The 11,459-nt window shown below is 40.2% G+C and overlaps 5 protein-coding genes across 6 annotated transcripts; 3 read left to right on the top strand and 2 right to left on the bottom strand.

Annotated features, from left to right (window-relative positions):
• Positions 1 to 2,904: 2,904 nt before the first annotated feature.
• LOC116649859 (protein Exd1 homolog) lies at positions 2,905 to 4,699 on the top strand. Its single transcript, XM_032433075.2, has 3 exons — positions 2,905 to 3,314; positions 3,387 to 4,005; positions 4,063 to 4,699. Exons 2-3 carry the CDS (start codon positions 3,430 to 3,432, stop codon positions 4,333 to 4,335), a joined length of 849 nt encoding a protein of 282 aa, XP_032288966.1. The 5' UTR covers positions 2,905 to 3,314; positions 3,387 to 3,429; the 3' UTR covers positions 4,336 to 4,699.
• Positions 4,700 to 4,982: 283 nt separating this feature from the next.
• On the top strand, positions 4,983 to 5,841 carry LOC6622618 (10 kDa heat shock protein, mitochondrial). Its single transcript, XM_002048407.4, has 3 exons — positions 4,983 to 5,123; positions 5,341 to 5,502; positions 5,590 to 5,841. The coding sequence occupies exons 1-3, from the start codon at positions 5,121 to 5,123 to the stop codon at positions 5,737 to 5,739; spliced, it is 315 nt and encodes a 104-aa protein (XP_002048443.2). The 5' UTR covers positions 4,983 to 5,120; the 3' UTR covers positions 5,740 to 5,841.
• Positions 5,842 to 5,849: 8 nt separating this feature from the next.
• Positions 5,850 to 6,569, bottom strand: LOC6622586 (large ribosomal subunit protein bL20m). Its single transcript, XM_002048406.4, has 3 exons — positions 6,373 to 6,569; positions 6,105 to 6,313; positions 5,850 to 6,049 (listed from the first exon to the last, which is right to left on the bottom strand). The coding sequence occupies exons 1-3, from the start codon at positions 6,457 to 6,459 to the stop codon at positions 5,893 to 5,895; spliced, it is 453 nt and encodes a 150-aa protein (XP_002048442.1). The 5' UTR covers positions 6,460 to 6,569; the 3' UTR covers positions 5,850 to 5,892.
• Positions 6,570 to 6,724: 155 nt separating this feature from the next.
• On the top strand, positions 6,725 to 8,346 carry LOC116649858 (protein-S-isoprenylcysteine O-methyltransferase). The gene is made up of 3 exons (XM_032433074.2): positions 6,725 to 7,281; positions 7,345 to 7,716; positions 7,778 to 8,346. The coding sequence occupies exons 1-3, from the start codon at positions 7,039 to 7,041 to the stop codon at positions 8,063 to 8,065; spliced, it is 903 nt and encodes a 300-aa protein (XP_032288965.1). The 5' UTR covers positions 6,725 to 7,038; the 3' UTR covers positions 8,066 to 8,346.
• Positions 8,347 to 8,898: 552 nt separating this feature from the next.
• LOC6622561 (uncharacterized) lies at positions 8,899 to 11,426 on the bottom strand. Of its 2 annotated transcripts, none has more exons than XM_002048404.4 (3): positions 11,193 to 11,426; positions 9,885 to 10,368; positions 8,899 to 9,793 (listed from the first exon to the last, which is right to left on the bottom strand). In XM_002048404.4, the coding sequence occupies exons 1-3, from the start codon at positions 11,207 to 11,209 to the stop codon at positions 9,254 to 9,256; spliced, it is 1,041 nt and encodes a 346-aa protein (XP_002048440.1). In that variant the 5' UTR covers positions 11,210 to 11,426; the 3' UTR covers positions 8,899 to 9,253. The 2 variants fall into 2 exon arrangements, with proteins under 2 accessions (XP_002048440.1, XP_015031533.1); XM_015176047.3 differs by lacking the exon at positions 11,193 to 11,426 and adding an exon at positions 10,450 to 10,595.
• Positions 11,427 to 11,459: the final 33 nt, after the last annotated feature.

Genomic DNA, 11,459 nt, shown 5'->3' with positions numbered 1-11,459 from the left:
GTTCAGACATGCATATGACCAACAGAAAGACGGACCCATGCAGTTTCAAGACTGTAGACAGACTCTAGTCAGACTGTAGGCAGACTGTAGACAGACTGTAGACAGACTGTAGGCAGACTGTAGACAGACGTAGACAGACTGTGGATAGACTGTAAACCTACTGTAGACAGACGGAAACGCGGACATGGCAATATGAACTTGGCTTTTAATGCTGACCTAAAATATATCTAATTTGTGGAGTCGAAGATGTCTTTTAAGCGTTACACATTTAATAACCAAATTATATCACCCTCTAAGGCTATGAAATTGATAAAAAGGAAACGTTTATCTGTTTTACGTTTTGCTAGAAATGCCCATATAAAGGGTACAACAAGCCGAATGTCTCAGAATTAAAAATCTTTTCGTGGCCTTAAATAAGATTAAAGAAAATAACATCAACAGATCATTTGACAATTGCACAATTGGCCATGGTTAAGACATAACGGGCAGCCGAATTAAATCCGCATCAGGAACCTAGCAACACACAGCTGGCATGTGGCTGTCGTCCGATTGCCGTCTGGCTGCCATGGCATTAAACTTCTGAGTATCATCCCAGATGATAGCTTGATGGACCCATTTGGGCGATGGCAAGGCTGGCCGTCGCTTTGCTGGTCGATGTAGTCCAAAGTCAATTGCAATTAGTAAATTCGAAAATTAAATCATATTGCAAAATCTATATGAGTCCTCGACGAGATCGTCAATTGGCCGTATTGCAATGCTCTAGGCCATTGGCCTGATTGAGAAAGCTTTCTTGCTTAAGCATCGAATTGGCCAACATTTTGTCACAGCCATGTATGTTCATATGTACATGATTGCACATGCTATAATTCTATGTTATACATATATGTACATACATATAATGTCATAAATATGTACTCGTATGTACATGAAGGCACATGCGATAATTCGATCATTTAAATATGTGCATATGTACATCCACATCAGAATGACATACATGCATATGTACTCGTATCAACAATGCACAAGTTTTCACCTATACGACACATACAGTATGTCAATAAAGTGTTTTGACTAACGAAAAAAAACTAATTTTTTGGGTTTAGTTGAAAATAAATGTACCTAAAAGTGAGAATTTTTTTTCAATTCTAATTTATTTCGATTCTATATTTTTCCTAGAACTTAATGGCAAAAAGAATTGTTAAATAACATTACCCAAACATTTTATAAAATTAAAAAACTAAAAACATTCAAATTTTATGCTGTCAATAAAGTGTTTTTACACGAAACTTTATTACTAAATAACAATGTTAAAAAAACAGGAATATTTTTTTTTAATACTTTGTGTGGCTGCCATTAGCGTCACATACAGCCTGCAATCGCCGTTTCATTGAAACAATAAGGTTTTGTATGTATGTTTCTGGAATCTTCTGCCATTCTTCCAGTACAGCAGCTTTTAAATCAGTTTTTGATTTTGGACTCCGCTTTGCGACTTTTTTTTTCAAATATGACCACACATTTTCTATTGGATTCATATCTGGACTTTGTGGTGGAGTGTCTAACACCTTTCCACAGTTGTACAACAGCCAAACTCTTACCATATGAGCTTTATGCTTCGGGTCATTGTCCTGGTAAAATTTAAAAATTGGCTTATTGTCCTCATAGAATCCAAATTTCTGTGCACTACTGACGAGATGTGTCTGTAAAATGCTCAGATATTGTCTAGCATCCATGGTATTCTCAATGAAGGTCAAATCTCCTACACCCTTGCTCGAAATACACCCCCACACCATCACTGATAGTTTTCCGAATTTAACGGTTGGAATAATATTGCGGTTTTCCAACGCTGTTAGTGGCTTTCTCCAGACTCTGGATGGCCCATCGTTGTAGAATAGCATCATCTTGCTTTCGTCACAGAATATGACGTTACTCCAAAAATCGTTCGAACTATTTACATGGACTTGAGCGAACGATAGCCGCTTCAAAATATTCGCCGCCGATAGTAGAGGTTTTTTCCTGGCAACTCGTGATGTGTAGTCATTGGAATTCAGTAATTTTCGGACAGTTTCATGTGACACATCAACACCACTTTCTTCCTTGAACTCCTGAGCAATATCCCTAAGCGAAATTTGTGGATTTTTCTCAATTTTTCTCAGAATTTTTCGCTTATCTCTGTCAGAAATTTTGCAGGGTCGACCACATACTGGCTTTGCCTCTAGCCTATCTTCCTTATTGGCTCTGTTTAATATGTTGTATATCGTTGCTTTTGATAAATTAAACATATCAGCCAGTTCCGAGACTTGACGTCCCATCTGATGGTTATAATACACCAGCTGAGCGACTTCAAAAGTTGTTCTTTTTCCTGGCATTTTATTTTTCATAAAATTAAAGCAAAACGTTATAAATTGCAATAGAAAATGACAAGAAAAGTCGAAGACACAAGAGAAGCCAAAACGCATGGGCCCAAATCTAACGGGATCACCCAAAAGAGAACGGCAAAACAATTTACCGTAGCTGTAAAAACACTTTATTGACAGCATAAAATGTGAATGTTTTTAGTTTTTTAATTTTATAAAATGTTTGGGTAATGTTATTTAACAATTCTTTTTGCCATTAAGTTCTAGGAGAAATATAGAATCGAAATAAATTATAATTGAAAAAAAATTCTCACTTTTAGGTACATTTATTTTCAACTAAACCCAAAAAATTAGTTTTTTTTTGTTAGTAAAAACACTTTATTGACATACTGTACATATATGTACATATATGAACATATGTAAATAGTGTATGCTTATCGAAAATCGCTGTCAATGTGAACTTAACATAAGTTTGTTTTCTCATCACTAATTCTAGCTTCGCCAATCTCCCGTTTACTTTCTCATATGCTTTTGACTTTTTGCTTGTGTGTTTTACCGCTAATCGTAATAATTGCACAAACACTATAAATGTGCGCAGGTTGCCAGTGTTTTGTATTGACTATGGTTCAGTTATTTTTCTTTGCATTCTGATTCGCAAAGCGATCGACCGCTAGCTGTAAAAGTGCTCAGGTTATTTGCGCAGCAATTATAACAGAGTTTAATGTCAATTATAAACCAATTACTGCACTAGACACACGCGTTTACCTTAATGTTGTCTGGTATAGACGTATTGTGTGTAAAAGAAAAACGCGTTTTCCTACAATATATGTGAAGATACGCATAACAACAATTACACTCCTTAGCCTGAGATTTGTGGCAACGCTGAGCAGATTATTACAAATTTACATTAGTGTTTGTTTACAATTGAGCTGGTGATTATTATTGAAGAGTTGCCACCATGTAAGGACTTTTGATGTGTGTCATCTCTCTGCTGCTCGTATTGTAAATAAATTTTTTTTTTTATTTATGCAGCTTTACTTAAAACACAGTAAAAAAAAATAAATAAAATAAGAAAATGAGCGATGACAATAGCAATTTTGAGGACATCGACAACAGCGACAATGACAGCGTAGAGTCTTTTGCTACAGCTGCCGCTTGGGAGAGAAAATCTATAAAAAGTGCGCCCCTTTTGCCACACGAACTGTTGTCCCTGCAGCAGAAACTTAAGCGCATTGTGGTTATTCAGCAAACGGATCAGTCATACCATAGGGCGTTGAGCGACATACGCGACCAAGCCATCATCTCGGTGCTGGTGGAGCCAAGTTTCTATGGGCGGCATTGCATAACATCCGTCATGGTTATTGCCACCGCGAATAATACGTATGTGTTTGATCTGAAAGCGCTGGGAGTCATTTTCCGGGAACTATCTGTGCTGCTGGAGGCGGAGTATCCTAGAAAGATAATGCACTACAGCCATCGAATATGTGATTTGCTGTTCCATCAGCACAAGCTAAGAATAAATGGAATTTGCGACACGTTCGTCGCGTTGTGCGTAGCTCGACAGGATCGTTGTAATTGCACGTTGCAGGACGCCATTTCGTTAATTTTCGAGCTACCGCTGTCCGAGCTGACCTGCGACGAGATAACTAGTGTAAGAAAGCCCATATTCTCTGCATAGCTCTGAAATGATATCTTACTATTACTGCAGGCCAGCGAATCGCTGCGTAACTTCACCGCACGCCCTTTATCCAGAGGTCAGATCCAATACCTGGGAAAACTTGCCATATTACAACATAAGTTACACGATACGCTTATCTACGGAAATATTTGTAGCGATTTGCAACAAATGTCGGAAAAATTCAGCTGCGAGTTTAACAAGCAAAAGAAATCGGACGAGGTGGCACTGAACATGAGACCTGGTAGCAAAACTGGCTTCGAATGCATAGATCCATACTACAAAATATCAACATCAGTGGACTAACTGCAATTCCTTAATATTAATGTTGAAATGAAACGCGCATGCTGAACACATTCCTTACGTCTCCTTTTTGCATTTTCAATTCCCTTACAATCTTATACATTGTACTCCATTTCTTTGTTGTATCGTTGCATTCTGGTGCATTCGACATCGTAATACTCTGCTCTCAATGTAGATTTCTTTAATTATTGTTTTAATGGCTTTCCGACTGCAACACAAAACAGTTACTTTAAAGCTTTCAAAATAATCTCTTTTTCGGGGGTTCCTGTGTTTAAATCACTAACCATACAACATATAGATATGACATCCAGTACAATTGCACGTTAAAATTCATATTTTTATAAATAAAAATAAAAATAATAGACAACTCGTCCAAAGTCGATTTTTTTTTGCAGGCCGACACCAAGAAAAAAAAACGTTAATACTAATACATTTGGAGTCCTAGTTTCATCAACGAATAACGTTCGCGTGCATGGACAGTGCCAATATGCTTATCTTACTTTGTGACCAGTGTATGAATTCTATTCAACTCGTAAAAGTTTATTGCATTCCTCCTTCTATGTGTCTAAATGTCAACGGGTTTCTTTTCAAAACGTCGAGTAAATGCTTTTTCCGATAGTACGATACATCGTATATAGAGAATAGCATCGATACCAATTGTACGATGGTTGTGCATCACTATTACGAACAACTGCGACCGGCCCGCACGTGTAGTGAGACTTCACTTTCATTTATTAATTAAGATTTAGCTGTTCGAAGCGCTCCAGTTTGCATTTAATTACATAAAAATGGTAAGTACAGTATTGAGTTATTTAAAAACCCTTAAGTCGCATGTGGCGTTCAAAGAATTTCACTTGAGCTTCTCGAAGTTTCTGCATACGCTGATAACTCACCGTGCCGGGCTGTTGTGTAACTCTGCCCTAGCCCATAGGCGGGGGGGAATATAATATGTGAAATTAATGACAGTAAATTGCTTATTAAAATCGAATGATTCGCAATTGTATATAGGCTGCCGCTATTAAGAAGATCATCCCCATGCTTGACCGCATTTTGGTGCAACGCGCTGAAGCCCTTACCAAAACGAAAGGTGGCATTGTCTTGCCAGAAAAATCGGTGGGTAAAGTGCTGGAAGGCACTGTTGTGGCGGTGGGACCCGGAACTCGCAATGCTGTAAGTATTTCATAATTGCGCGCGGCAATTACAACATTCTATTAAACTAGTCACATAATATTGATTGAATCTATTTTCATTTTCTAGACAACTGGCAGTCATATTCCAATTGGTGTAAAGGAGGGCGATCGCGTTCTGCTGCCTGAATTTGGCGGTACCAAGGTCCAATTGGATAGTGATGAAAAGAAAGAGCTGTTCCTTTTCCGCGAGTCGGATATCTTGGCCAAATTAGAATAAATGGCTACCAATAATTCTATGAATTCTGTTTTCTATTAGTGCGTAACCCCCTACAATAAACGTTTAGTGCAATGTTTTTGATTGCATGACACAAAAATAAAACATGAATCTTCAGTTAATATATAAAACTATATTTGTATGCAAACACTTAGCCTAATCGAGCTTTAGATTACTCAGCCCATACACCTGATTGAAGGCCGACCTTCGCTTAATGTCCGGCAGACCCTCCACAGCAGCCCGTTCTCTGGAAATGTTTACCAAAGCTTCAAACGAGCGTGGCTCCCAAATAGCCAAATCGGAGAGCATTTTTCTATAAAGAAAATCTGTTAATATACAGCCATTAAGTGTATATGCCGCCAACTAACTTGTTCAGCAAAATATCAGAGCGTGCGAGGCCCTCCTTGAATGTGTCCAAGGCGACTCCATACTGCTGGCAGCCGGCTTCAACGCGGGTTGTCCACAGCTGAGCCATGTCCAGTTTCTTGAGCTTGCGGCCCTTGGTGGCGTATGCGAGTGCACGATGAACGCTGCGTATGGCAAAAGAATAAACATTACGCGTACGGCTGCGATAATGCTGAAACAATTTAATTACCGGTCAAAATAATTTCATGAGCTTCTGTTTTTGGTACTTACCGCAGCGAGTTTGAAAATACGCCTTTTGCGCCAGAACTCATCCGGGCCGCGGGCGCGCACCATCAGGGGGATGCTTATAAACACCATAGTACACTCTTTTTGTTAATATGTATAGCAATTGTTAAGGATTTAATTAACAATTTATTAATTTACATAACCCTCACAGACCAGCCTATCGAATCTCATGTTGTGCACGCGCAGCTGACTATCGGTAAATTTTATACATCGCTCGGTCAACTATCGATTACTTTGGGATAGCGAGGAGATTCATAAATCTGGGAAGGTAACGCCACATTTGCAAATGACAGACAACAAGTTATATCGAAGGTGAATGTTTTTCCTGTTTACACAAAATTCTTCGACTATAGGACGGCTAACGTAAATGATAATAAATGATAAAAACTGCAAGCAACATGTTACCCATTTACCGTTCATTGAATGTAGTATGACTTTGGGCTTATAATGTTGAATATATTCTGACGTAGCTGCACAGAACAGTGCACTTTGCACTGTAACCTTCTAAATTCAGAAACACTTGCTATTGACATACACAGCCGCTGCCGGTTTTGAGCTATTTATTTACATTTCTGCAAATGCTATACAAAATCCGAATTTTAATGTGTTTCATGCCAAGTACAACATAAAAAGCTTTGTGATTTAGTCATAATGTGCGCAAATAATTCACGGCCCTCAGCAACGACAGGCCCCCACGCCAAACTCTGCTCCGAGGGCCGGATCAGTTTGTATTGCTTTCTGGCCACGGCAGGTCTGGTGCTTGTGCCCTCAGTTCCTCAGATATACTATGGGATTGTGCCAAATGTCTGGGGCGCCGTCCTGTGGGGACCGATGCTGTACTACGCCCTCATCAACATGATAATACGTTTTGTGCTCAGGAACATGGAATATCAGGTATGGGATGACTCATTCTACAAGTGCCCCAGTATCTCTAACTTGGTAATTGTTATCTCTAAGGTTGCCATTCGCGCCTCTTTTCTGGGCTTTACCATGGCGGCGAGCGTTCTAGTCATTTGTTTTGCGCCCGTACCTTGGCAGCAGTTCGGCGTATATGGCTGCTTCATGTCCTTCTTCCATTACTCTGAGTTTCTGGTTATTGCATTTGCAAATCCACGCACACTCTCACTGGACTCCTTCATGCTGAATCATTCGGTGCACTATGGCCTGGCGGCAGCAGCCAGTTGGATAGAGTTTGTCCTAGAGCTATATTTTTTGCCCGAATTCAAGCGTTGGGCCTATTTGTGGCTGCTAGGCGTGACATTATGCGCCTTCGGCGAAATTGTGCGAAAGGTTGCCATCATCACTGCAGGGCGCAGCTTTACGCATTTAGTAAATATATATATTCTGAATTGGTCCAAGTATATTTGTACATGAATATAAATTACAACAGGTGCAGGACGAAAAGCACACGGATCACAAGCTAATAACCCATGGATTATACGCCTACAGTCGCCATCCGTCGTATGTGGGCTGGTTCTATTGGTCCATTGGCACCCAAGTAATACTGATGAATCCGCTGTGTATTTGCATTTATGCTCTAGTCAGCTGGCTATTCTTTCACGATCGCATTTACGTTGAGGAATACTCGCTGCTTTATTTCTTTCAATCGGACTATGCGCGCTATCAGAAGCGAGTGCCAACGGGCCTGCCCTTTATCAAAGGCTATCTGATTGAATAGCAGCCATATGGGGATCAAGTATGTCAGCCACACAAATGCAAATGTAAGCAAACAACAAATGTAGCTATAGTTTTCCCTCAGTCTCCTATACTTTTGTATGGGCAAACCATACAAAACTCAAGTTTGTGCACACAAGAACCATAGAAAATAGTGAAGAACATTTTCTGTTATTATCTACACTATTCGTATTGTTTTCAGCTAGGTAATATACGATTTTTAAATGTTATATTATTAGTATTTCTCAACAACGAAATAAATTCAGAAGCGTCTCTATAAGTAAATACAGTATGTGAATAATTTGTCGGCTTCTTTGTCAGCTAAAAATAAGTCAACCGAAAGCTGTAAAGTATAATTTGTAAATGAAATGTGCTTTGTAGCTGCCATTGCGTGGCCTTATAATCCCTGCTATTATGATATGGTAAATCATATATTATTTCAATGCATCACAGATAAGACACAAGCTTATCAACACAGATTGCAAAGAATGCTTAAGAGACATAAATCAACCTCAGATACGATGTGATATATCACAGTAATAATAAAAGAATGACACCTGCGTGTAATCAAGCACCTCAAGGGTCAATGCTGTAATTTTTCCTAACTAATCTTATAGCTGACTCAAATGTTAAGTAGCTCAAATCATAAAGCGCACAAATGTGTTTGGAAGAAAGTTAGCAGTAGCAAATGCCTAATCTTTTACTGCGGCACAGTCGGAGCCGAACACTTGGCTAAATGAATAAATCATACAATTGCTATCAATTAGTTTACGAAGGGGCATTTCTAGGTCAAACAACTATCTATTAAGAGTCAAACATAATAGCGCTTTTTCAAAATTTGAATGTTTTTGTGGGTTTTGTATTTTATTATCAATTTAAATTCGAATATTGCTCTAACATTGTATATAAACCACAAGGCCGTGCATAACTCACATCTTCGTTGCCAACTGTGTGTGTGTGTGTGTTTATGTGTGTGTGTGTGAGTTTAGATTATATGTACAAATAATTATTAGTAGTGTTAACAAAATTGTCTTAGTCACTTTTCGAACTTATTTGCAGTAGTTGCAAAACTATTTGCGCAATGCTTATGCCTCTTATAGGTTTGTCGGTTCATTGTGTTGTGTGTGTAGTTTTTTTGTGTGTGTGTGTGTGTGGGTGTGTGTTTGTATGGGTGGATATTTCCTCTGGATGATTATTCAACAAATTCCGGCGAACCGGAATACGTGCAGCCTGGATTCTTGATAATATGACCCGCCGCATAGTTGCCACAGCGTATGCACACATCCAGCGATTTGCCCTGCACAAACTGCGACAGGAAACCACCAACGAATGCATCCCCAGCGCCATTGGTATCTACAATTTCATCCACCGTCAAACGTGTCACTGGAAACTCCTGGACCGAATCGTGCTGTATAAGCAGCACGGGGTCACAGCCCTGCGTGAGTATGGCAATGCGTGGTCGCCCCGTATTGAGTTTATTCAGCGCGACCAGGCGCTTGCCAATCTCACGCAGATCATTGTCGGCGGGCCAACCTTGCGCAGTGGCAAAGGCGTGCGCCTCCGCCTCGTTGCCAAAAATGATATCAACATAGGGCATAACATCCAGCAGCGGTGTCATGAAATATTGCGATATGAATGGTGCGCTGAGGTTCATTAGGAACGGTCGCTGCTTGGCATGGGCGGTGGCGGCCACACGCATTATGCTGGGTGGATTAACGGTCAAAAAGAAGCCCTGCATGCAGAAGATCACAAAATATTTTAAAACCCCGTTATGCCAGCAGGAATGCAACAACATCCGCAGTTGCTGTGTCTTCTATACTTACCGAAATATAATAGTATAAAGCATTCTCTATACGATGCCTGTTCTCCGGTTCCTCCAGATGGTCGATGGTGAATTTGTTGGCTGCCGCCAGGTTAGCGCAGAGAGAGCGATGCGTGCCCGTGATGAGCACAGCACAAGTGCCCGTGGGCGTGTCTTCGCTCACCTGATAATGTGCATCAACACCGGCGGCGCGTGCCTTCTCCCGCAATATGTCCGCAAACTTATCCTTGCCCACACAGCCAAAGAAGACGGCGACATTGGGCTGTCCAATTATCCATTGGGCTATGCGCAATGAATTTTGGACCGAACCACCGGCCAGATACTCTGCCTGATAGTCCTCGGCCAGTTCACGGTAGATGGGCATATGTCGTTCCTCGGCCAGTATGGCATCATCCTCTTTCATGCCATATCTTTCCAGGAAATGCATAGGCACGGTCGCCGATATATCCAGCAACGGATTACCGCATCCGACTAGGATGCCTTCTCTGCAAATGAAAAGAGAAGCGACAAGCGATTAGCCTCAAATTAATGGAGAAGTTCCCTTAAGCGCCTAAGCGATACGCAACCTCACGTTGCTTGAGTTGCTCTTAGTGTCGCACATGCTTTCCAGTCGAGGGCTTGCCGCCTAATTAGCAATTGAAACCGCAATCCAACATCAACGAGTGCCGCCTCAAATTCTAATCAGTATCAGTTGTCGATGAACCGCAGCGATAGCCCCCAAAAAGGCGCTACAGTGCTGGCTAAAATAGTGTGCATACTGCTAGAGATGTTGAATAAATACCCAATAGAATTAGACTTTAAAAATTTTACATATATTTATATAATATATACCGAAAACAATTCATTTCTTATTTATAAAAATACCAATTTATTAAAACCCTAAAGTACATCCGGAATTTGATATTCTCGGTTTGAACACAAAGTATCGATATCGTCGTCTTGAGCTCTACTAAATTTTTTGGTGGCCACTGTTGTTTACCGTGCGTTTTGTTGTATTTGTCAACAAGAATGTTTCTTATCAGCGCATCGCATTTCTATAGCAACAATTTCGGGAGCTCATTCATAGAACGACCTGCAGCCAATTATATCAAAAGTGGAGACCCAATTCAGCGTAGATAAGGGAACAACACACAAATACACAATAGCGTCGGTCAGAGCAGCAAGCAGCAAGGCACACGATTTTCACATGTTGCTGTAAATTTCGGCAATTAGACGCACGAACCAATACGAGCACGTGGTGCCATTTGTAGACATTAATAAACTACAAGGTGTTGGCTGAGGGCAGTCGGGACCGTTTCACACAACTTACTGTAGCTTGCTTGTCATTTTAGATGGTGTTGTTGTTGTCTTGGTTGTTGCCGATTGCTTATGTAAACATAAACACGTTATTGCACTGAGAAGCTGTAGCTTAAAATTGACTTTGTATCACTCTATGAACTATGACTTATTTTAATTAGACTTATTACGAGCTATTTTTAGCGTATTTGACGAGTTGCGGGAGCTGCTTGGCTCCTAAGATTTTGGGCGCAAAATGACACAGAGAACAGCCGCTAAAAATGTGCTAAAAAATACCCAA

This window comes from Drosophila virilis, chromosome 3, assembly GCF_030788295.1.
Source record: "Drosophila virilis strain 15010-1051.87 chromosome 3, Dvir_AGI_RSII-ME, whole genome shotgun sequence".
Taxonomy (NCBI): domain Eukaryota; kingdom Metazoa; phylum Arthropoda; class Insecta; order Diptera; family Drosophilidae; genus Drosophila; species Drosophila virilis.
The sequence above is the reverse complement of the archived record's forward strand: the minus strand, read 5'-3'. Positions and strand labels throughout refer to the sequence as shown.